General features: G+C 57.6%; 1 protein-coding gene across 1 annotated transcript in view; it reads right to left on the reverse strand.

Moving 5' to 3' along the window:
• CDH4 (cadherin 4) overlaps window positions 1-22,662 on the reverse strand; it is a 532,131-nt gene that overhangs the window by 44,766 nt on the left and 464,703 nt on the right. Inside the window, exons 5-6 of the mRNA XM_045795334.2 lie at window positions 15,416-15,571; window positions 7,981-8,125 (exon numbers count right to left, since the gene is read on the reverse strand). Coding sequence (XP_045651290.2) covers window positions 7,981-8,125; window positions 15,416-15,571 — 301 coding nt within the window. The remainder of the gene's footprint in view (window positions 1-7,980; window positions 8,126-15,415; window positions 15,572-22,662) is intronic.

Consider the following 22,662-nt stretch of genomic DNA (forward strand, 5'->3'; position numbering starts at 1 on the left):
GGACCTGCCTAGGGATGGAATGTTCCGTATCTTGGCTGTGTCAGCCCCCGTATCCTGGCGGGGATGTTGTGCTGTGCTTCTGCCAAGACACGACTGAGACACTGAACACACACGCCAACGACAGCCACCCCGACAGGAACACGGGACCGTAACACACCACCCGCGGGAACAGCGTGGAGGGCCGCCCAGCGCCCGCGGGAACCAGCCCAGGAGGTCGCAGCTCCCTGTGGGTCAGATTTGGAGGAAGTCAGACCCTCCATCTCTATAACAATCCAGGAAGCCAAGCGGTCATCCTGCAACTGTTGGCCGAGAACAGCTGGGAGTCCATCACTAACTGCTTCCCCAGTTTTTGTCCAGGCTTCTGAGTCGGGGCCGGCCAGAGAAGCGGGCCCCCAACCAATGACACGGATGCCCACCTCCCGCTTTCCCAGGCCCACAGCCCCATCAGGGCACAGCTGAGCAGCCCCTGTCCCACCGTGAAGCTCTCTGCTCCGCTGCCCATCTTGGAGTCTTTGCTCAATGCAGGTGGCGGGGGCTGACCCCCCGGCTCCGGCCGGCTCTGGGTAAACAGCCTTTGTGGCTCTCACCGGGGTGGGCTTTGCTCATTTCCACGTCACCGTCAGGGGAGCCTAAGGGTGCGGGGCTCTGTCTCAGGTCGCACGCTGGGTGCGCATCCGCAGTGATAGCAAACAAAAAGTTCAAGTGGAAAAACCCCTGACCCATGAGGCTCACATCTGGTGGTAAAGACAAGCCATGAGCATAATCAGTGAACGATAGTAACAGTAGGCCAGCAGGGTGTTGGTTAAATAAGTCATGATGTTGTTATAACTTTGCTATCATGGAGTAGTGTGAAGCCATTAAAATGTTCTAGACGGGTACTTAACGATATTTGAAATTTTCATGACCTATGTGCGGCTCACCGGAAAAAAACGAGGTCTCTAGACTGTTCGGTGACCCCGATCTCTAAAGTAACAACATGTTTATGCAAAGGCGAGAAGGCCAGAGGGCGTGTGACGGATGCGCAGTCCCTGAGAGCGGCACTGTAGGTGGGAGTTTGAGTTTTCCTCTGTGATTTTCTCTGTATCCTCCATGGCTCCTTCAAGGCTATCACTTGTTTCTCAGAAAGTAAAATATTACTTAAAAAAAAAAAGGGACGATAGAAAAAGAAAAAAGGCAGCCGAGAAACAGAAGGTGTGACTTTGTGCTTAGAGCCTAAATCATGACTTGGTTTCTCTCAAGAAGAAGAGATTCTGAAAGCCCGGCTGGGATGCCATTCCATGGTCAGGCGGCCGACGGGTGTCATGGGAGCGCCCTGCCGTGAGTGGGAAAGGGACCAGGTCTATGGAACAGCAGAGACAAAATAGGAGTGTTCCAGGCCCTGGAGCAGAACCAGGGCCAGAGGAGATGGGAAGATGCCGGCGGAATTCCTTTCTGAGAGCCTGGCGGGCCTCCTGGGGGAGGTGGCCTGCCTCCCTGTCTGTGCATGGTCTAGACCCCGTGTGTGTGTGTCCACCCAGCTGGCACAGGACGTGTACTGACCTGGGGCCGGGCTCTAACCTGGGCTGCACCCCGCCTGGGCCCGGAGCTGTGGGTCCCTGTGCTGCCGTCTGCTCCTGACACACGATGGCTTCCCCTCCTGACCCCCGCTCCAGCCTTGGTCACCGGGTTCTTTTCCCTGAGTCCTGGTGGTCCTCAGCCTGCAGTAGACGCTGTGGCCTCCTCCGTGCCCTTCTGTGCTGGGGTTGGGTGGATGGACCCCACACCCGGCTCTAGAGCTGGGCCCCGACAGGCAGTGGCTGATGGCCGTGACCTTGCACCCTCCTGCAAGGCTCGGGCAGGGTGGGTGGTCTCTGGAACATCCACTAGTCAGCTTGCGGCCTTTCATTGGGCACGGAGAAGGTGCAGGAGGGGTGGGGAGGCGTGCCAGGCCAAGGGCATGGCTCGAAGCAAGAGAACTTTATTATCTCCCAGTTCTGGAGGCTTGAAGTCCAAAATTAAGGTGTCTGCCTTGGTCCTAATCTCTCCTTCTTAAAAGGGACACCAGTCCTAGTGGATCAGAGCTTGTCTTAACTAATTATGTCTGCAAAGATCCTGTTTCCCAGTATGGCCGCATTCCGAGGTTCTGGGTGGACCCAAATCTGGGGGGCACCATTCCACCCAGTACACGGATTAAGCTGGGGCTGAGGTGGGCACGGCTGACCCCCTGGCTGACAAGACACGAGAAGACAGACCTTCCCACCAGATGCCTTTCTGTGGCCTTGGGTGACTTCTGAGGCCAAGCTGGGCTCAAGGTGGGACTGGCAGGGCTCAATCCGGATCAGACCCCAGTTGCCGCTCCCGGGGCCTGGTTCCACACCATCACTGAGCTTTCTGGAGGCTGGGGGTCCTCTTCTGGAAGCTAGGCGTCCCCTGTGGAGTCCCGGGGGGCAGAAGAGCTGCCTGTGAGCTGCTGCCTGGGGCGTGAGCAGGGCCTGTCCCCGAGTGTCTGGACGGCGGGGCCCTGGCCTGCAGGGTGTGCTCCTGGCCTTCCTGCCTCCTCCAGCCTGAGTCCACACACCACCTTGAGCCCCAGTGACCCCAATCACACGGAGTGCACACGGTGCATCCCACGGTGCATCCGTGGAAGCCATTTGGCCGCGGTCCAGGACGGGGCGGGGGAGGGGCTGCACAGAGGAAGCGCTCACACCAGCAGCTCACATCTGCAGCCACGTGTGAGTGAAGCTGCGTCCCGTTCCCCGGGTCTGGAGCGAAGCATCCTTCCAGGGCTTTCTCTGGGCGCCTCCTCCGGCTCTCTTGCCAGCAGCGAGGTTTCCATTTTTCTTGGGAAACGGAACAGAACCTCAGGATTGTGTTTTCATCTACGTGGGGATGCTGCTGCCGCCCGAGGTGCGGGCCGTCTCTACCGGCTGCACCAACAGGAAAAGGGGAGAACGCGGAGCGTCGGCTCTCCAGCGGAATTCATGTTCGAGCGCTGCCGTCCGCCTTAAAGGATTAATTTCACAAGCCTTAAACTGCAGTTTAATTTGAAAACTAATTCAGCCCCATAATTGGCTTTCTGCTCAAATCACTGAGGCTAAAGATTTAAATTCTTAATATTCAGATGACTTTCAAGTATCTGGCGCCCTCTGTGCACTAGCCCGTGGCACTCGTCTCAGGGAGACCGCCGCCGGCACAGAAATAAATAAATAAATAAACGGGCCACTAATAGAATAATCTATTTAAGCAAAAACTCTGCATTATCTAGATGAAGGTTTCTTTGACTTCATTTTCAGCCTATAGATTTCTCTGCTATTTAATATTTTAAGGTGACATTAATTTCAAAATTTATAATATAGGCCCTTGCACAATTACAAGGGGTTAGGGAAATCAAGAATTCCAATTAAAGCCTTTTTTAGTTAAAAGATCATCACTGTGGATTATTACTCTTTCCGTGCAAGGTTCGAGAAGCCTGCCTCGTAGAGTTGATGGTCGAGTGGCTCCGAGCTCCAGGACGCGGGACCCGGGCCTGTCCTGAGCACCGGGTGGGCTCTATAGGGCCAGGCGAAGGCTGGGGCTCACCGAGAACTGCCTTCGTCCCCAGAGAACAGACAGCAAGCTGGCCACACACCGAGTAACTAACTCTATGAGTTAAGGAGTATTAACGGAAAGCAGGCAGGACAGACACCTCCGAAGAAGTGATATGTGAGCTGAGGGAGGAAAAGGGGCCAGCGTCACAGCGACTGGGGGAGGACGTCCAGGCTGAGGGCACAGCATGTGCAAAGGCCCTGGGGTAGGAAAATGCTTTTTTTCCTGAGGGCCTGGGATGTTTGCTTCTCTGCCTTTGCCGGGCTGTGCATCTGTACCACCCATTGGCACGTACGTGGCATACGGATTTCTGGGTTCCTCAACTGGACAATGGACTCCTTGAGGGTGGGGTTCATATTTTCCTATCCTGGAGAAAGGCATTCTCACATACAACATGTACCTTTCTAGGGGGACACTGCCCATGCTACATTCTGTCTTTCTCTTTCCTTCTCCTTCCTTCCGCCTGATAGTGGATGGGATGCTTGGAGGTCCAACAGCCATTTTGTGACCATGTGTTGAGAAACAAGAGGGGGAGGCACGGACAGCTTCAAGTTGTCCCCCAAACTCCTACTGGTACAAGTTGGGTTTTCTGCGACTTGCGGCCAAATGCATTCCTGACACAGACTGGGGAGGGGAAGCAGTCTACAATCGTTAGCACTGTGGCTCACGAGTCAGACTGCCTCCTTTCTACGCCTTCATTCCCTTATCTCCAAAGTGGGGAAAAGAAAAGTGCTTATCCCATAGGGTTGTCGTAGGATTAAGGAACTGAATCTGTAGGGAGGTCTTAGAGCAGTGCCTGGCAGGGGTAGGGGATGGTAGGTGGGTGGGTGGTGGAGGAGGGAAGAGCTCCTGTCTAAAAGGCAGCACAGGGGCCCTCCTGATGGAGGCGTCCAGCTGCTTGACCATGGTCACAGGAATCCACATGCATGGTGACACTGCATGGAAGCACGTATACACATGCCTGCTTGGGCGCACGCAGGTAAACTTGCTGGCCTCTGAGTGAGGTCTGCGGATTGCACCAGTGTCCGCGTCCTGGCGTGATCATGCATGATGGTTCTGTGAGCTGTTCCCACTGGTGGAAATGGGTGAAGGTTCGTGGGGTGTCTCTATTATTTCTTACACTGCGTATGGTGGATGTCTGCTGTTTGCACCTTCCTGGTACCCAGCCCCCTTTTCTGGAGCAATGATCTGGTTTTCCTTGGGGGATCCACACCCACCACAGGCTCAGACCCTATGACTTGGAGGGGTCTAGAACCGGACTCTGTTCGTGCTTGAAAGAGGCTCACAGTCCATGCCCTGGCTGTGGGGACTGCCTCAGGATGGGCACGCCACCCCAGCCAGATCCTGGGGATCTGCTGGGGCTCCTGCTGGACTCCAGCAAGAAGAGGTCCCTCTCCCGGGGCTGTCCGCAGCTCACGGTCACGTCTGCGGCTACTGAGGCGTCTTGTCCACAGGAAGAGAGAGCTTCCCAGAGAACGAGCCAGCACCAAGGAGAGGGGAGTCGGACCGTGGCAAGCAAGGCCCCAGCGGGTCCCACTCTGGCCACGGCACTGAGGCTGCCGCCCGTCTCTGGACTCGGCAGTTATGTGAGCCAATGCATTCCCTTTTCCAGGGGGCTTTCGAGGTGGGTTTTGGAAACCTGGAGATTTAACAGCTGAGATCGGAGTAGAAGACACTCTTGACCCCAAACCACAATGATCATGGCTGCACCAAACAGGACGGGCCACCCTGGTATTTCCACACCCTCCGAGCCTGTCCCATCCAGCAGCACCAGCAGCACCAAAGAGGACTTCATACCGTGGTGGGGCGCCGGGGCTGGGGAAGAATGTGGAGTGAGCGCGGGGTCCCCCTGGGACCCAGCCCTGAGTCACTTCGCTCATGTCCCTAAACGAACCACCCAACCCTTAGAAGATTTTTATCTGATGAGTCAATGTTTAATACATCTTTCCATTTGTTTTCTCTTAGAATGGGCATCTGAAATCTTCCCTTAGCCCATCATGCCAGAGAATAGTGACTAATTTCTGGTGATAGGTTTTCCTTACCCCGCAAAGACGCCATGTGAAACCTTCTATTACGGTGACTAACTGACGCAAGGCAGGACATCGCGGAGACTGTTTCTGGCGCTTCTGCTCAAGGATGCCGTGGCACGGTTTGTTTGGGGTCAACTTGCCCTTGACCAGGCACGTGAGTGAGCAGCATGGCACCGCTCCGCCCCAGGCCTTGCATGAAGCTGCGGCGTCCCCGTTCCCCTCTGAGGGCTGTACCGGGATCAGAGACAGATGCGGGGTCCCCCAGGGACCCTGAAAGTCAGTCCACACCTAGTGCAAACGGTCCGTGAAAGGCACAGGAGTGAACGGGAATAGAGGACCCGTCTTGGGATCCACACCAGCCTTCCGGGCTTCCAGGCCATGCTCGGCATTCCAAGCGGCCGGGTGGAGCTGGGGCGATGGGGCGGGGGGGGGGGGGGGAGGGGGGGGCTGCTCCAATCTCCAGGCTTAAAGGTTTATCAGGATTTTGAGGAGGAGACACAGCAATTTGCTGCTTTTGTTATCCTAACGAGTAAAGCCAGTTACACATCTGGGAATACTTTCTCCATCGATTCGTTTTAAAATAAGACCGTGGGAGGTTTGATTTGTGATATCCAGGCGCATTTACAGAGTGTGCTGGGTCGTGGGGAGAGAGGCCCACCACATCCGTGTTAACAAGCAAGCCCCCCACCCCAGCCCAATACCCGCGCCCCCACCCCTGGCTGCCTAAGGAGCTGGCTGCTTGCAGCTAATTTGTCTGCCGGCCGCCTGCCCCTGCTCAAGGGACTGTGGGGAGGAGCTGCCCAAGGAGCGGGCAGCAATAATGGCACATCCCGTTCCCTTCACTGACACCAGGCTGGCCTGCATCTCGTGATTCCGTGACAATCAATCGCAAACACAATTCACCTTGTTGGGAAAGCAGCCCCTGGAGACGGAGCTACGACAACCTGCTCCCGGCAGAGAAGCGATGATAAATGCTTGCCCTGGCCGCCCCGCCGTGGGCTGCGGGCCGTGTGGGATGCGGCTGACCCCTCCGAGCACGGCGCTCCCTCCCGGCAAGCGGGAAGCCGGCTGGGCTCCAGGCTCCCGGAGCTCGAGCGACAGTGTGCCCAGAGCCACAAGCCTTCCCAGGAGCCCGGACGCCCTCCCGGGACGGGGTAGTTGCCAGGCCACCGGGGTGGGGTCACCCGCTCAACTACAGACGCCCGGGGACACCTGAGGTTCAGGACGACAGGAGTACTTTGCCACTGTAGGCGGCTCCCAGGTGCTGCATGGCGCACAGGGATGCGTGAAAATGTTGTTCCTCTGACCCTCCCGTGTCACTGGGCGTCCTGCACTTCCGTGGCTACTCCTGGCAGCCCCGGGGGTGCTCGGCTCAGCTCCACCTGCCCAACCCCGGCCAGGGCAGCTGGCCCAGGGACGCTGCCCTATGCCCGCAGGAGACAGGAGCGCAGGGCTGCACTGCTCAAACTGGGGTATGCACGGAAACCCGCCCACACCCCAGGCCCCACCTACAGAGACTGAATCACGGGGGTGGGGGGGGGGGACGCTGAGAGGCTCTAGATTTCTACTGCATTCCCAGGTGCTGCTGCTGGTCCCCAGGCCAGGTCTAGCATCGGCTGGAGGTTCTGGCCCCCCCACACCTCCTGGGACCTTGAGGCTCGTCCTGGGTAAAGGGGAGAGGGAAGGTGCCCTGCAGAGACGTGCTTAGCAAGGGCTGTGGCGCACGGTCATGTGGTCAACATCATTTATGCCAAACTGAAGTCTGGGGGAACACTGGCGCTTAGGTCAGCTCTGAGGGGAACTGAGGCCTGCGGGCACATGGGCTCACCGCTTGAGGCCGTGGGAGTCTGGCCTCCTCGTGGGCTTCCTACAGGGCTTGGGATAAAATGGAAAGTGTGGCCCGGGAGACCTCGGATGGCGGGTCTTCTCTCTGACCTTGTCTCTTGTCTCAGGACCTCTGCCCATGCCTTTTCCTTCCCCAGGCTCCCTTCCAACACCCCCCCCCCCCCAGCCCAGACCTTCTCTCGAAATGGCTCCTTGTCACGCCTCAGCTCTCGGCCGACAGGTCACCTCCACAGAGGGGCCCTCCCTGATTTACAGGTGCCTCCACGACCCTCCGCGCCCCTGGGCTCCTTCCGAACCTTACTACCTGTGCTGTGGCGTCTGTACTTGCTTTAGCTTGGCTTTTGTCTGCACCCCCCTCCGCACCGTGGAGTCCATGAAGCAGGGGCCCTGCTCCGGGGGTCGCGTGCGGCCTGCAGCGGGCACATGGCATGCACCTGCCACATGAGCAGCTCTGTGGGGGAGGCCCGTGGGGCCGTCAGGGCTCCCCAGGCATGGGGCCCCCTCTCCCGCCGCCTCCCGCTCCGCGGGCCCGGGGCCTCACCTGGCTTGGAGCCCTCGTCCACGGAGCCGTTGTAGACCTGGTTGATGAACTCTGGGCGGTTGTCGTTCATGTCGATGACGTAAATATACAGGTCGATGGGGTTCTCCACCTTATTGCCGTTCATGTCCACTGCATGTGCTCTGAGCTGGAAAGCAGCACAGACACCGTCAGCCTTGGCGGTAGCCCAGGGCAGGTTCCTGCTGGCCCACAGCTCGGGGCTGGCACTGACGTAAGGGCCTGGGCCCCTCCAGGGACAGTCTTGGCAGGGGGTGAGCCCAGGACATGCCACAAAACTTCTCTGAGCCTTGGTGTTCTCCTCTGGGGAAACGGGGAAGGGGCTAGGAGAGGACCCTTAATTTTTGGATTTTTTTTTGGGTAAAGATTTTATATTTATCCATTTGTGTGTGTGTGTGAGAGAGAGAGAGAGAGAGAGAGAGAAAGTGAGCAGGGGAGGAGCAGAGGGGAGGGAGAGGGACAAGCAGACTCCCCACTGAGGACAGAGCCTGACGTGGGGTTTGATCCCAGGACCCTGAGGTCATGACCTGAGCTGAACCCAAGAGTCCGACGCTTCACTGACTGAACCACCCAGGTGCCCCAATGTTTGGATTTTTTACTCATTCATTCATTTCATTAATTCATCCAGTCCACCAGGATCTGTCAAGGGCGTCCACGTACCAGGCACCGGCTGGACACTGGATTATCGCTCAGGGGCACAGACACGGCCCAGCCCTGGGGCTTCTCATCGAGAAGGCAGATGGACACCAAGAAGGAAGAGAAGGCACATGGAACTTGGGGGCTGGGGAGGGGTCATGTGGGACCTGGGATTTAGGGGAGAACCAAGGGGTGGAAAGGGTGTGCCCAAGGTCTGTCCACATCAGAGCTGTGACTGTCACATGTCCCTCTACTGACATCTCATCACCTTGCAAGCTGTTCACATCGGACCTCGAGGTCTATGCCACAAGACAGAGCCACACCGAGGGTGCGAGAGGAGCGCGTGCTTGAGGCCTGTGGGTGGGACATGTCTACGGGCTGGGGGGGGGCACACAATCCTGTCCTCCTTCGTGCCCCGTGTCATGGCCGCTCTGCCTGCCCCAGGGAGGCTCGGGCCGACAGTGTCTACAGCAGCCCCGGCGCTTTGGTTCAGTCCCGACAGCCCAGAGTGGAATTTTACCCCTGAAGTGGGCTGTTTGAGAAGCTCCAGGCTGGCTTCCCCTAGGAGGTGACCCGCGTTGTCGCAAGGACACAGAGTAGGCTGATTCCTGGGGGTCCTCGGCCCCTGGTGCCAGAAATGACTGCACACTTGGCACTTCGGCTCCAAGCACCATGTTGAACGGTCGTGCGGCCCCCCTCGCTGTTTCGGCCCCCGCCCCCCATCCTGCTGTGGAAGCTCTTCCAGTGGCGGCCGGGCGATCCTTCATCTTGTCAAACGCAGCCGCGCGCAGAGTCTGAGGTCAAGAAGCCGCCGAGAAAAGGTACTCGTGAGCTACAATTAACGGTAGCGTCTTCTCACTGGAGCGACACTGCTGGCTTCAGTGTTGTCAGCAGCAGGGGCGGCGGCCCAGCGGGGAGGGCGGGGCTCCTCCTGTCTCACCCCTACCCCATCCCCACACTTTCCATGACGTTTGGGCTTCTGTGGGCAGTCTCCAAGGCTCCCCACCGCCATTCACCTCTCAGGCTGGGCATGCGCTGTGGGCTTTGGGGGGGGGGTCCTGTCTTGGTGGAGAGACGAGATGCACCAGGGAAGCCGTCCGTGGGTGCCTTCTGTGACCTGCAAACCTGTGCATCTCATGCAAAAGGGAGTTCCTGCCTCTGCGACGCCGTGAGCAGGAGGTCTGTCCCTTCTCACCACGGGAGGGAGACGGGCAAACACCAGCTCAGCGGCTTGGTGGTGCGTCTCCGTGGGGACAGGAGCAGGGAGGAACCAGTGCGCACCTGCCACCTCTCAGGGGCTCCCTCCGCTTCGTGTCTGAACTGCGGGCCACCATTCTCCTCCTGAGGTTTAGACGGCAGAGCACTCCACGCGGGCCCTGGAGACATCCTGCCATCGCCAGCACCGGCGTGTGCCTGCTCAGGGCTGGGCAAGGCCCCCGGAGCCCGTGTGGGGCACCCGCCTCAGCGTTCACGAGCGCCTGCGACCAGTGTCGTCCCGATCTCTATTTCAGAGATGGTGCGAGTGAGGCGCAGGAAGATTAGGGAATTTGCCCAAGACGAGAGCAGTGGCAACACTCAGTAGCAGGTCTGTTTATGGAACCCTCAAAAGAACCTTCTAGAGAATCATCCGGCAAAAGCAAACGTGACTACTCTTTGTTTCGTGCATTTGATCGCCGATGTGCTGTTGGTCTCAGAGTGACCCGTGTCACAGTCCATCAGCTTGCGCTCAGGTAGGGGACGTGGTCGAAGTGCCTGAGGGTGTGGGGTGTGGAGCCCCAGAGGTGGACGCAAGGGGGGGGCACCCCGTGAGCGGGCTACATTTAGACGGGGGGGAATGTCTGGGTGGGACGGGGTGGCCTCGTGGCTCTGAACTCACGGTGCTGCCCTGGCGGGCAGGTGCACGGGAGTCGGAAGCGGGAGGTGAGGGCAGATTCAGGGCACAGCTGCTGGCCTGAGAGTGGAGGGGACCGCGGGTCAAGGAATGCGGGTGTCTTGAGGGGGGAGAGGGGCCCCAGCTGACAGCCAGTGAGGAAAGGGGGGATCTGGATCCGCCAGAACCTGGATGAGCAGGAAGCAGACGCCTCCAGTAGGCCTCACCTTGATTTCCACCTTCTGAGATCCCAAGGCAGAGCCCACTGGCCTTCCTGACCTACGAGCCCGGAAATGGGCGTGATTTTAAGTGCTAAGCTTGTGCTGGCTTGTTACTCAGCAGAGGGAGCTAACACTGAAGGCTGGCTCAGCTGCCCCAAAGGCTCTGGTGGGCGTCCTACGAGGTGGCAGCCCTGAGAGGGGCTCACGCCTGAGTCTTCGGAGAGGGGTAGGATGGCCTAGAGCGGCTTCCCGGCCCTGGGGAGGACGGGAGTTCTCGAGGGCTTTGCCACGGTGGGACAGAGAGCTGAAAGACGGAACATGAGCTTTCAATCCAGAATTCGGCAAATGGATCTGGCCGTTCCTCCGATCTGGGTCCCGCCGACTTGTCACCTCACGGGGGCTAGGGGTCACACCGCTGGAGGTGGCAGCCAGGGGTGGCCCTGGGAGACCGTCCTCGCTTCTGTGATGGGGTCTGAGGAGGTTGAGGGGGGCAGCCCCATGGAGAACGTTTCCCGGTTCACGACGGGCGAGCAGGAAACACTCAATACACCTCGGCCTGGCTGGATTTCTCATCTCCTGAGATGGAAGCTCAGCGCGTGGCGGGGGACAGAAAGAACGTGTGCTGAGTGTCTGGAGGTGAGCAGGTCGCCCGGAGGCCCAGACACGGAGCCGAGTGTGCAGAGACAGGTGGACGGTCCCCCACAACAAAGTTCCCTGCTTCCTCTCCGGCCGGCCTGGGTGAGGAGGGGCTGTGGCCTGCAGGCACCCTTGGAGAGGGCCAGCGGCCTCCCCTCCAGGCCCAGCAGGCCACTCCAGATCCCTGGGGACTGCCAGCCCGTGGCCCCCAGTTTTCTGAGGGAGCTGTGGACGCCCCGCGTCTCCTGGGCAGAACGGGTGCCGAGCGAGGCGTTGGAGTCACATCGGGCAAAAGGAACAAACAGAAATGGAGGTGAGCGTGAGAGGCGCACGAGGGCTAGGCCGCTGTGCAGGACGCCGGCCGCTGCCTCGGCACTTGGTGGGTCGACAATCCTGCCCGTGAGCAGGGGGCAGGTAGGCGACACTCACTCCCTGGAGTGGCCTTGCGCCTTGGGCTGAGCCGTGTCCGCCGGCGGCGGCCCCGGTTGCTCCGGTGGGCGGCAGGAGGGCTGAGCCGGACCCTTGCCAGGGAGCTGGGACTTCCAGGGCTCACTTTGGTGTGAAATGCCGAGGAGAAGCAGTTCACCAGAAACACCAAAAGCAGGTCTCCTTTTGAGCTCAAGGTTTCAAAAGTAATTAAAATAAAGTGAGAGGGAGAGCCTTCCCACTCGGTGTGGGTTCTCTCGGGTGGATCTGCCGTCAGCAGGCGCTGGGGCCGCGCCCTCCGAATCAGGCTTGGCTGACACCATGCCAGCGCTGCCCGTCCCCAGAGAGGGCCGGTCTCACAGCCTGAGACCGCACAGCCCGCGGGCCCCACGCTCGGGAGGGACCGTGTGTGGTTAAATGCTCTGCTGTCACTGTCTTGAAATCCTTAGTCCAGATGAGGGCCCCCCACTTCATTCTGCACCGGGACCTGGACTCTAGCCGTCCTGACCTCAAGAGCTGAGCCGGACCTAGTCTGGGGCACCCCTTCCTGCCCGGCTCACCAGGGCCATGGCACGCAGAGCGGCGGGCACCGCAGGGCAGCCTGGCCCAGGGTTTATGACAAAGGCTTTTGTTCAGTCTGGAAGGTCCATAAGAAACAGCCAGATGTATGGTGACTAACGTAACATAATAAAAAATTAAAAGAAACAGCCAGAGAAGGCACCCGTACTGGGGACAGCAGGGGTCGCTGGAGCCCAAGGAAGGCAGGAGAGGTGCCCCTCCGAGAGCTCCCCATCCCCAAACCGCTGAAGCAACCGTGTGACATTCCAGCAGACACCAGAGCCGCCTGGGGCCAGCCCCACCGGCAGGCCTCTGGAGAGGCGTGGGGCTCCTCAGGCCCAGGAGGAGGGGCTCTATCTAAGCCACCGCGATAACTAAAGACGGATCTGTCTAATCCTGAACGAGGTGAACATGGGCATCAGCAAGTGGCCTCTCCGTGGGGCCGTTCGGAGACAAAGCCTTCCATGCCAGAGGGGGCTCTTGAGGTCATCGGGTCATCAGGGACGAAGACTGCAGGGCAGAGGGAGCCCTGACCAGGGGGCGAGGTGGCAAGCCAGCAGCCCGCCTTCCTTTTCTTCTCACTTGCTGGAAACATTCGCTCGTCCCCCAGCACCGGCTGAGCATCCCCTTAGACTCCGGGGCACAAGTGCCTGGAACAAGGCATTCTAGAAGGGGCAGGTGCCTCTGGGAGGGTAGACAGGCCACAGGGAGGGAGGGAGAGAGAAGGGCAGGGAGGAGGGGTGGTCCGTCCCCACCGTCTGGCCCCTGGTAAGTGTTTGGTGTGGGAAGGACCACGCCTTAATTCACCAGTGCCTGGGAGGAGGCTCCCGGGAGCCCCTTCGGGGGAAGGCACCCCTGGAACTGCCTGCCTGGAAGCCAGCGGCCAAGTGCGCCCGAGTGTCAGAGGCCACCTGCTCCCCGGGTCCCTATGTCGCGTGTTTCCTCCACATTCCGTAGCCCCATGAACAAAATCATCAGCCTGGCTCAGAAAAGATGTGATGATTTTCCTTTAGATACTCATGCATCCAAGGGACGCTGGTTTTTCCAACCAGCTAACAACACAATCTATTTCCCTTGTATCTCCTTCTCCCTGACCCTGGCTCGCACGGTCTGAGAGGCAGTCAGGATGGCAGCCACATGCCCATTTCCAATGGCGTCTCTAGCGCAGGACGCACAGGGGTGTCAGTATCTACACCCACTCCTCTCAAGGCCTGTGGTCCGGCAGCTGAAGAATCTGGGGACACAGCCTTTCTTAAGGGCTTCAGGCCAAGGGGCTTTGATGCCTCTTAATCCCAGGACAGGGTCAGCTCCCCTAGAGTGGGGCCATGTTTAATCATGTTATCACTGGAGACCTACTGCCAACCATAGGACCTGACACATACTAGATGCTTGAGAAATGTTCCCTGGATGGATGGATGGATGGATGGATGGGTAGATGCATGGACAGAATGGATGAATGGAGGGATGGATGGATGGATCAGTGGATGGGTGGATGAAGGAAGGAATGGATGGACAAATGGATGGATGGACGGATGGATGGATCAGTGGATGGGTGGATGGATGGATGAGCAGATGGATGGGTGAAGGAAGGAAAGAATGGACAAATGGATGGATGGATGTGTAGATGGATTAAAGAATGGACGGATGAAGGAAGGAATGGATGGAGGAATGGATGGGTGGATGGATGTGAGATGAAGTGGGAAACACAAGAGGTAAGAGTCTGGAAGTATGAGCAAGGTATCTCTTGGAAGCTGCTCTGTAGAGGGATGTTTGGGTCTAGTGAACTGGGAATTTCTAGAGCTTTGATTCCATACCTGTGTCTCTACTATTGGAGAAAACCATAGGGTGGGCAGAACCTTCTCATCCATGTCACTAGCCTCTGTGCAGTTGAACCCACTGGGACTTGGGCAACAAGTCTGAGACAGGAAACCCTGTGACTAAGAGAGGGTGGACCAGCCTCCCCACTGGGGCTTTCCCAGGTCCGATCAGCCTAGCACCCTACTTCTGATGGGGTGTCAGGTGTCCCTTGGGGAGGCCACCATTGTCAACAACGGGGTCAACCTCTTCCACCAACTCCCTCCCTCTGTAAATGGCTAGTGTGCATCCCCTGAGGCCCCGGCTCTGTTCTTGGGCCTGGGGATGTGGTATGGACAGACTGATGGCTCCATGCCACATGGAGCCTCCCCACTAGTACCAGCAGGTGCCCGATGGCCCCGAGCAGATGACCAGAGAGCAGTAGCATGTTGGGCCATAGTTGGCACCGTGGGCTGAAGTCAAGTGAAATTTGGGCTGATTACATCCACATCAGGGCAAGAAGCTGAGAATTCCATCTTCTCAAATGATGGTCTTCATTTCCAAATTACAGCCGAGGCCCTGGGCGTTCAGCTCTCACGATGACAACTACAAGCATGCACATGGGCCTTACCGAGCGCTGGGTTCTGCCCTCCATGCTTCACGCACGCTAACCCCTGAGTCCTCCCACCCGGTGAGGGGGCCATGGTCCTCACCGCTGCCTCCAGTTCGTACCACCCCCAGCTGGTGCGGGCGAGGAGGCAGGGCCGGGACAGGGGACTGGCCATTGGGCTGGAGGACACGAGACCCCGCTGTTTCCACCTGAGCTCCGAGACCCCTCTCCCGAGCCACCGCGCCAGTGAGCCCCAGCAGGGGAGGAGCCAGGAGGCCCTGGATGCCAAGGCCTGCAACTTAGATTTTCAGGTCTGTTTCTCCGAGATGGAGCTGCTGCAGGAGCGTTATCCCAGAGCAGCGGAGGATGGAGCTGCTGACAGAGCTGGCTTTAGGAAAAGGGCCCGAGTGTGCCCGGCGGCCATGCGACCCCTCCCCCATCAGGAGTAACCAGATCCTGGGAGCACATGTGGATCCAGAGCTTCTAGACCAAGTGTCCTTCCGGTGTGGTCCAGACCTTGCTGGCTTTGCCCGGGGACGTGTTAGAGGTGCAATGTCTTGGGCCCACCCGAGTGCACAAAATGAGCCACCCAGGGTGGTGCCCAGCCCTGCGGCCAAGTCCAGGGCAGCTCACGCCCACGTTCTCCCTCCAAAGGTAGGAGGTACTCACGTGGTAGGAGGCCCGCTCCTCCCGGTCCATGGGCCGGGTGACGTACATCCGGCCAGACATGGAGTCGATGCTGAAGACCTCCATGGGGGGCTGGTCGGCGCCCACGCCTGTGATACTGTACCGGATGGGGATGTCGTTGTCTTTGTCAGACCGGATCTGGAAGGAGGAGCAAGAGAAGAGACCTGTCAGCCTGCCACAGGGAGCAGGGGCCACGCTCCCTCAACTGACGCTCACCCCACCCTGGATTTCTGTGCACTTGGCCGTCTCTCGAGTCGGGACCACAGCTAATGCTTTATCCACTGTGGGAACCGGAAGGGTAGTCAGCAGTCAGGGAGTTAGGGCGTGCCACCAACTACCCGTCTAGTGGCCCACCGGGAACGGGGACAGAGAAGACACAATGGTGCAAGTTGAAGTCTCTGCAGGGAGTGTGGGACACACGGTAGAGAGCGCCAACACCGCTGAGGAAGACTGGAAACGATGGTGGGACATGGCCGCGGACCTGATGCCAACGCTGCTAGTGTCCGCCATCAGACTGGGGAAAGATGCAGGAGGGACAAGGGAGCAGACGCCACAGAGTCCAGCGGGAAGAGAGGCTGGGACCCGGCATGTTTACACCCTAAGTTTTCACCCGTGTCCCATCTTCTCGCTCCTTCGACGGAGGCACCAGGGGACAGGACCCGGTCTCTGAGGGGCAGGAAGGAACCCGACCAGCCCGGAGACACAGATCTCACATTGAATTTCACACTGAAGCCAGTTGTCAAGATGGCTACAGCGCTACGTACACACAGCAGTATTTTCACAGAGAAGCGGGATGTTGTTGAAAAAACAATTTAATAACGTTTCTCTGGCTCCCAACTCCCGAGGAAGTTATCGAGGTCTGACCGAGGAAGAGCGAGATAAGCTCACAGTTCTGTGTTCTCCAGGGGGCGGGGGACCAGGTGACGGGGTAAGAACGTTAGTCTTTGGGACACAAAAAGGACAACAGTAGAATTAAAAAGATGTACAGTATGGTGACAGACGGTGACGTGCGTTTCATAACGTAAATAATTGTCCAGTCACCTGACAGGTGTGCGTTGTACACCTGAGATTGATGTAATACTGCATGTGAATTATACTCCAATAAAGAATTAAAAAAACAGGATGTACATCTTCCATTTAGAGGAAGCAAATCTCTTGCAATGATAAGGGGCACCCGATGGGAACGGGGTCGCCAACTGCAAGGTCACTGGCTTCTCGGAGCCGTGGGAAAATAAACCACAGAGATTGACAAGGTCTGATGGATAAGGTCAAACTAACAGATTGGAATTCAACTTTGAATACAGTTGACTCTTGGACACGGGTTTAGACAGTGCCGGTCCATTTGTACACAGATGTTTTTTGATAAATCCGGTATAGTATTTGCCCTTCCTTATGATTTCCTTAACGACACTGTCTTTCCTCTAGCGGACTTTGTTGTAAGCATACAGTTAACACACGTAACATACAATATATGTGTTCATCGACTGTTGATCTTGTTGGTAAAGTTCTGGTCCACAGTGGGCTGGTAGCAGTTAGGTTTTTGGGGAGTCAGAAGTTAACATGCGGATTTCTGGCTGTGCCAGGGCCAGCACCCTAACAACCCTGCATCATTCAGGGGTCAACCGCACACCTTTACAAAATACAGCTTCTTTTTTTTTTGGAAATCAAGCGGTGGGGCCATAACAACGTTTCATAACAAACTGGACCACAACGGAAGCTCGGCTCTACACAGCAGAGTTGGCCCGGACGCTTTATTACAAGATTGCAGTTAAAATTGAATGAAGACCCCGCCCCCCGAGGTCATGGACACAGAGGACAGACGGGTGCTCGCCAGACCTGGGGGTGCGGGGCGGGCAAGGTGAGTGAAGGTGACACTGGGGCACACTTCCTGGTCTGGAGTAAGTGAGTCATGAAACGAGACGGACACCAAGGTGGCCACAGCTCATGGGACTCTACGCATCTTTGCTGTCCCCGAAGTTCTCATCACAAGGAAGTCTGTTTGTACCCACGCAAGATGACACAAGTTGAGTAGACATCTTGGGTGATGATTTGGAAATGTACCCCCCTCCCCCCTCCACATACTCTTCCCCTCCCCATACCCCTCCCCCACCCTTAGCGCCTCCCCTCCAATACCCCTCCCTCATTCCCATACCCCTCCATCACTCCCTCTGCAAATCATTCCCCACCCTAACCCCTCCCCCTCCACATACCCTCCCCTACCTCATACCCCTCCCCCTCCACATACCCCTCCCCTACCTCATCCCCCTCCCCCTCCCCACCCCCACACCTCCCCCAGTCTGTGAGGACCATCTCTGTTCCCGTCTCCCACGTCCTGGCTTCCCTGGCTCTGCCCTGAGCAGCACACGCCCAACAGGGTTTCAGGCAAGGCCACTGAATGAACGGCCAGGGCTGGGGCTGGGGACACACGTCGTTCCATGCTGTCCCCTCGGGCCGTGGAAGTAGTGCTGGAGCCGCCCCTGCCCCCCCGCAAGCGATGACACGCTGGGTCCCGTGCCTGCTGCCCCCTGCCTGCTTGCTCACTACCAGCGCTGGGTGCCCCAGGACAGGTGTGCACCCTGTCTTCATCGCCCACCACCCATCAGCCGTCAGACAGAAGAGCCGTGTCTGAGCAGCCCAGCGCAGCAGCCGTGTCCAGGGAGACGTGCCCTGCGGGAGGACAGGTGCTCTTCTGGCCACCAGGCTAGGCTCTGGCCCCAGGGGTCGGTTCACAGGAAGGCAGCCCTTCGAGGCCGACAGCCACCTCTTCTCCCTCACTGGAGGGAGTTGGTGCCAAGGTGTGGTCGCCGGGGAAACGGGGTGGTGGCAACAGTCTGGGTCCCAGAGAGGAAGGCCCTCCTGCTACCTGCCCCTGAGCTCTTGCTCGGTGTGTGGGGGACCGGTCACAGCAGATCAGACCCCGTTTTGGAGACAGGGACCTGTGTAATTAATGGAAAACACTCAAGGCTAGCTGTCTGCGAAGCACCAGTCTGCCTTCTGGGAGCAAGGAAAGTTCTAGAAGGGTCAGTGAGTTCTGCACTGGCGCACATGGTAGGTCCCAAACTCGCAGCTGAGCCGTGCTGGATAGAGGAGGTCCCTGGGTTGGAGCCAGGTGGTCCTCCAGAGGCGGGGCTGTGACACAGCCCACCCGCCCAGCACACTCCTGCCGCGTTCTGGTGCAGGGCGCCAGACTGCCCATCCTTCATGGGGAAATTTAATTATGAAACCACTGAGAAGAACCCACCACATATTTAAAGAGGTTTTATTTTTTGCAAAGGAATCTGATTACATTTTGACCACCGGGTGCCTTTGCGTAATTCCCCGGGTGCCGCTCTGCGTGCGTGTCCGGGGCTCTGCACCGGCTCGGGATGCTCTGAGCTCCCCCACAGTTTACCACATTAAGAAGAAATACTGTACAAATGAATTCACCAGATCAGGGGAGAGCAGTTTCCCCTTGATTTGTGTCTGGAAAATGAGAAAAACATCACAGCAGCATACGATAGGGCCATGAATAAAGAACACAGACAGGCATTTCCATCACCCACCTCACTTTTACGATGCCACGGAGAATTATGCTCTTTTGCATTTGTTATTAAAGGACAGAACAGATGGTAAGAGGTTAGTTTAAAGTGACGTCTACATTAAAGTAACTTATGGTGCCGGGCGATTGTGTTCACCCGGGGACTTCTGCTTGGAAGGCCGGCTCTCGTCCTTAGGAAAGGCCGGATGAAATGAAGGATTCTGGCAGAATCTTCCCCAAGGAAGAGATATTTGCCTAATCTCAAATGAACTTGAAACTGGAGAAAAGTCACCATGTGTGGTTTTGAATCACAAACACCTTGGAGGTTTATTCCCGAAGCATCGAAGGGGAGAGAATCACGTCCCGATTCCGGCAGAGAAAGCCCCGTGCCAGGAGACGAAGACACCCCGCCAACCAGAGAGGACCCTCGGCTTCAGGCTGTGCCCCCGAGGCACTTTAAGAACACCTTCACGCGCTGTGGGCCAGGCCCTCACACGGCTCGTGGGCCAGTGGAATCAGAGACACTAAAAATGTAAGCCCTCTTGGGGCGCCTGGGTGGCACAACGGTTGGGCGTCTGCCTTCGGCTCAGGGCGTGGTCCCGGCGTTATGGGATCGAGCCCCACATCAGGCTCTTCCTCTATGAGCCTGCTTCTTCCTCTCCCACTCCCCCTGCTTGTGTTCCCTCTCTCGCTGGCTGTCTCTATCTCTGTCGAATAAATAAATAAATCTTTAAAAAAAAAAATGTAAGCCCTCTTGACCCACAAATAAAAAGTGTGATAAAGATTGTTGGAGAAGGAATAGGGTCTGAGAGGCTCCCGGGGAAGAACTCAGAGGCAAGGTTCCCATTGAATGTTCGGTCTTGTCCGCTGCCTTGTACAGTTACTGGACACGCTCGTGCGTGCACACACACACACACACACACACACGCGCACATGCGGCTGGATCCTCCCTCCCCTTTTGCACCCGGCGTCCTGGAAGGTGCCGGCTCTGTGTCCTCAGGGCCTTGCCTGGCCGCTATGTGGCCTCCCCGGGACTCCTGTCCTAACATTTCAAAGCTGCTTCCAAGTCCTTGGGCTCAAGCCCTTCGTGACGATGCAAGTCTTCAGTGAAGTGTTCCAGCTCTTTCTCCTCGTTTGGGATTAAACCTGGAGCCTTTCCCAGGGAAACAGACTGCACACCCTCATTTTCGTTACCTGTTGGGACTTGTGAGTTGCCGTGGTCCCCACTTCTCCAACCCCTCAGAAGCACTGAATCATGATGGCAGCTGTGCCCACCCCGTCTGCCCCGGACCGTGCAGGACGCAGGTAGGCAGACTGACGCTCAGCCGTGGCTGCGGCTAGCCAAGAGAGGCAATTTTCTTTTAAAACTCGACTCCCACCAGAGCCCAGAGGTAAGAGAACGATTTCACTAGATGCGTTTGTAGCTCCCGTGCGGCCGCAGCGGGGCCCCAGCTCTGACTGCTGGGGCTTCTTGGTTTTCACGTCGACAGAGAATCAGGGTCACCTCAGGCTTTACGTGTCTGCTGTGCTGTCTGCTTTGCGTGAACGTTCGCCTGTCCTTCCTCCCTTCCCGTGTGAGTACTAAGGACGGCCGGCGCTCTTCTCTGGGCCCGAGGAACACGCACGGGGCAGGCTCGGTCTGCCAGGACGGTGTGTGCAGGCCTGGCACTGTGCACGCAGGGGGTGCTCAGTAAACACTGGATGGACGAATGAAACCAGGACACATGGCCTGGGGGCAGGGGGCGGGCAGACGAGGAAGCAGATGGCCAGGTCACTGCCAGGTGCCCAAGGGAAGCCTAAGGCCATGGTGGGTGGGTGGCAAGAAGGGCTTCCTAGAGGAAACTGGGCTTCTCTGAGCCCCATAGGACGAGGGAGCAAGCATGCACAGATGTGGGGAGTGAGGCCCAAGGGGGTGTCAGGCAGGGGCAGGCGGCAGCACAAGGATCCTGAGGTGGGAGAGAGAAGGTCCACCTGGGGGCCTCACTGGCTGCTGGACGAGGGAGGAAGGAAATGAACAGAGAAATGAGACGGGGGAGGCAAGTCAGAGAGAGGAGCGAGGTTTGGTCATCACTCACCTCACCCAGAGTGGAGCCCGGAGCAGAAGGGGGGGGGTCCTGGGAAGCTCTGCTGCTCCCTCACCTGCCCTTGTGGAAACCTCTGGGAGCCTGGGGGGCAGGGGAGGAGTCAGAGTAGGAGTGTGGCCACCTCTGCCTTCCATAGGCCTCCGGAAGGACCCGTGGAGGCTGGGGGAGGGGCTGGCACACAGCGGGGCGCGCTCCCTCCTTGCCCACCAGCACGGCAGGGTGAGGCTGGCAACGGGCTGGCCCGTCCTCGACCCACCCTTGACTGAGTTCGTCTTTGCCCAAATCAGGGCTTCCTCCTCCAGGTCCTTATTCCACAGAAGTCTCCACTGTTAGCCGTGCAGGAATCTCCACCCCATCCCGGAGCTCCTTAAGGATCCCAGAACGTCCAGCCCGACCCAACCACCTTATCCAGTCCATTCTGCATAAGGGGGCACAGAGGACCAGAGAGGCACAGGGTGAGACAAGGTTCCACAAGAAACTGGGGACCAAGAGTGGAGTCACCTGCCTTCCTAAGGAGCCTCTGAACACAGCCAGGGAGGCCGAGGATGCGGGGCCCACGGCAGTGCCAGACGGGGACAGCCTAGGAGGTCTCCGTGACCCCCAGAGTGACGCTCCCGGCTGCCACTCTCCCTCAGGGTGTAGGGACAATGGAAGCGCATGTTGAAAAAGTCACCATGACTCTGAGGTCTGGGCCGAGAGCTTCACTTCAGCTGCTCTTGAAAGCGATTATGCAATTGTAACCAACGTCTGCGCGAGTCCCTTCCAGCTCGCTGCAAAGTTTAATGAGAGCCCTTTGCCACGACGCTGGGGAGGGAGCGGGGTCTGGCGATGATCAAACAGTTCTCATCAAATTAACGGGACAAACTTGGGCTGCGGGCGAGGGAGGATTCTTACTTTCCCCCGACTCTCCCTTGACTTCAGAACATCACCATACGAGGCCGTGAAGATGTTTGCATTTCTTGCATTTTATCAAGTATTTTCCATGTGTGATAAAATCCAGACTTCAATTATTTTCAATTAGGTTCTTGTAATGAACAGAAACACCCAGAATGTGATAGGAAAATGCATTTGTTGTGTAACACTGACACTATGACCCAGTACCATTCACAACTGCTTTGAGTTTGACAAATCATGAGAAATCCTCAGTCATATGAATACTAATGAAAGCCATGAATATTTCTTACAAAATTTGCCTGGTGGGGAAGAGTGAATTAGATGCTTCTCAGAAATGCCCTTCAGGTCGCACCAAATTAACAAAGACAGGGAGCTACGTAATTTGTGGTGTGCAATTACACAAGATGCTGCTGCTGGCCGCGGGGATGGCTCAGTGTCCACTCCTGCTTCTGGGAACAGAGGCCTGGTTCCCTTGGGGGATCACTGTTCCCCATTGTGAGTGGTCTTGGGGAGACGGCCAACATGCTCTCCCCGCCCCCAGCCAACAGACAGGCCCACGGGCCAAGAGGGCCAATCAGCTTCTCTTTCCCAAACGTGGATCTTTTTTTAAAAGAATTTAAAAAAATGTATTTATTCGAGAGAGAGCGAATGAGCGTGAGCGTGACCCGGGGGAGGGGCAGAGGGAGAGAGAGAATCTTAAGCAGGCTCCATGCTGAGCATGAAGCCCAAAGCAG

Source organism: Ursus americanus, chromosome 22 (assembly GCF_024610735.1).
Source record: "Ursus americanus isolate L20-20 chromosome 22, mUrsAme1.1.p, whole genome shotgun sequence".
In the NCBI taxonomy this organism is placed as follows: domain Eukaryota; kingdom Metazoa; phylum Chordata; class Mammalia; order Carnivora; family Ursidae; genus Ursus; species Ursus americanus.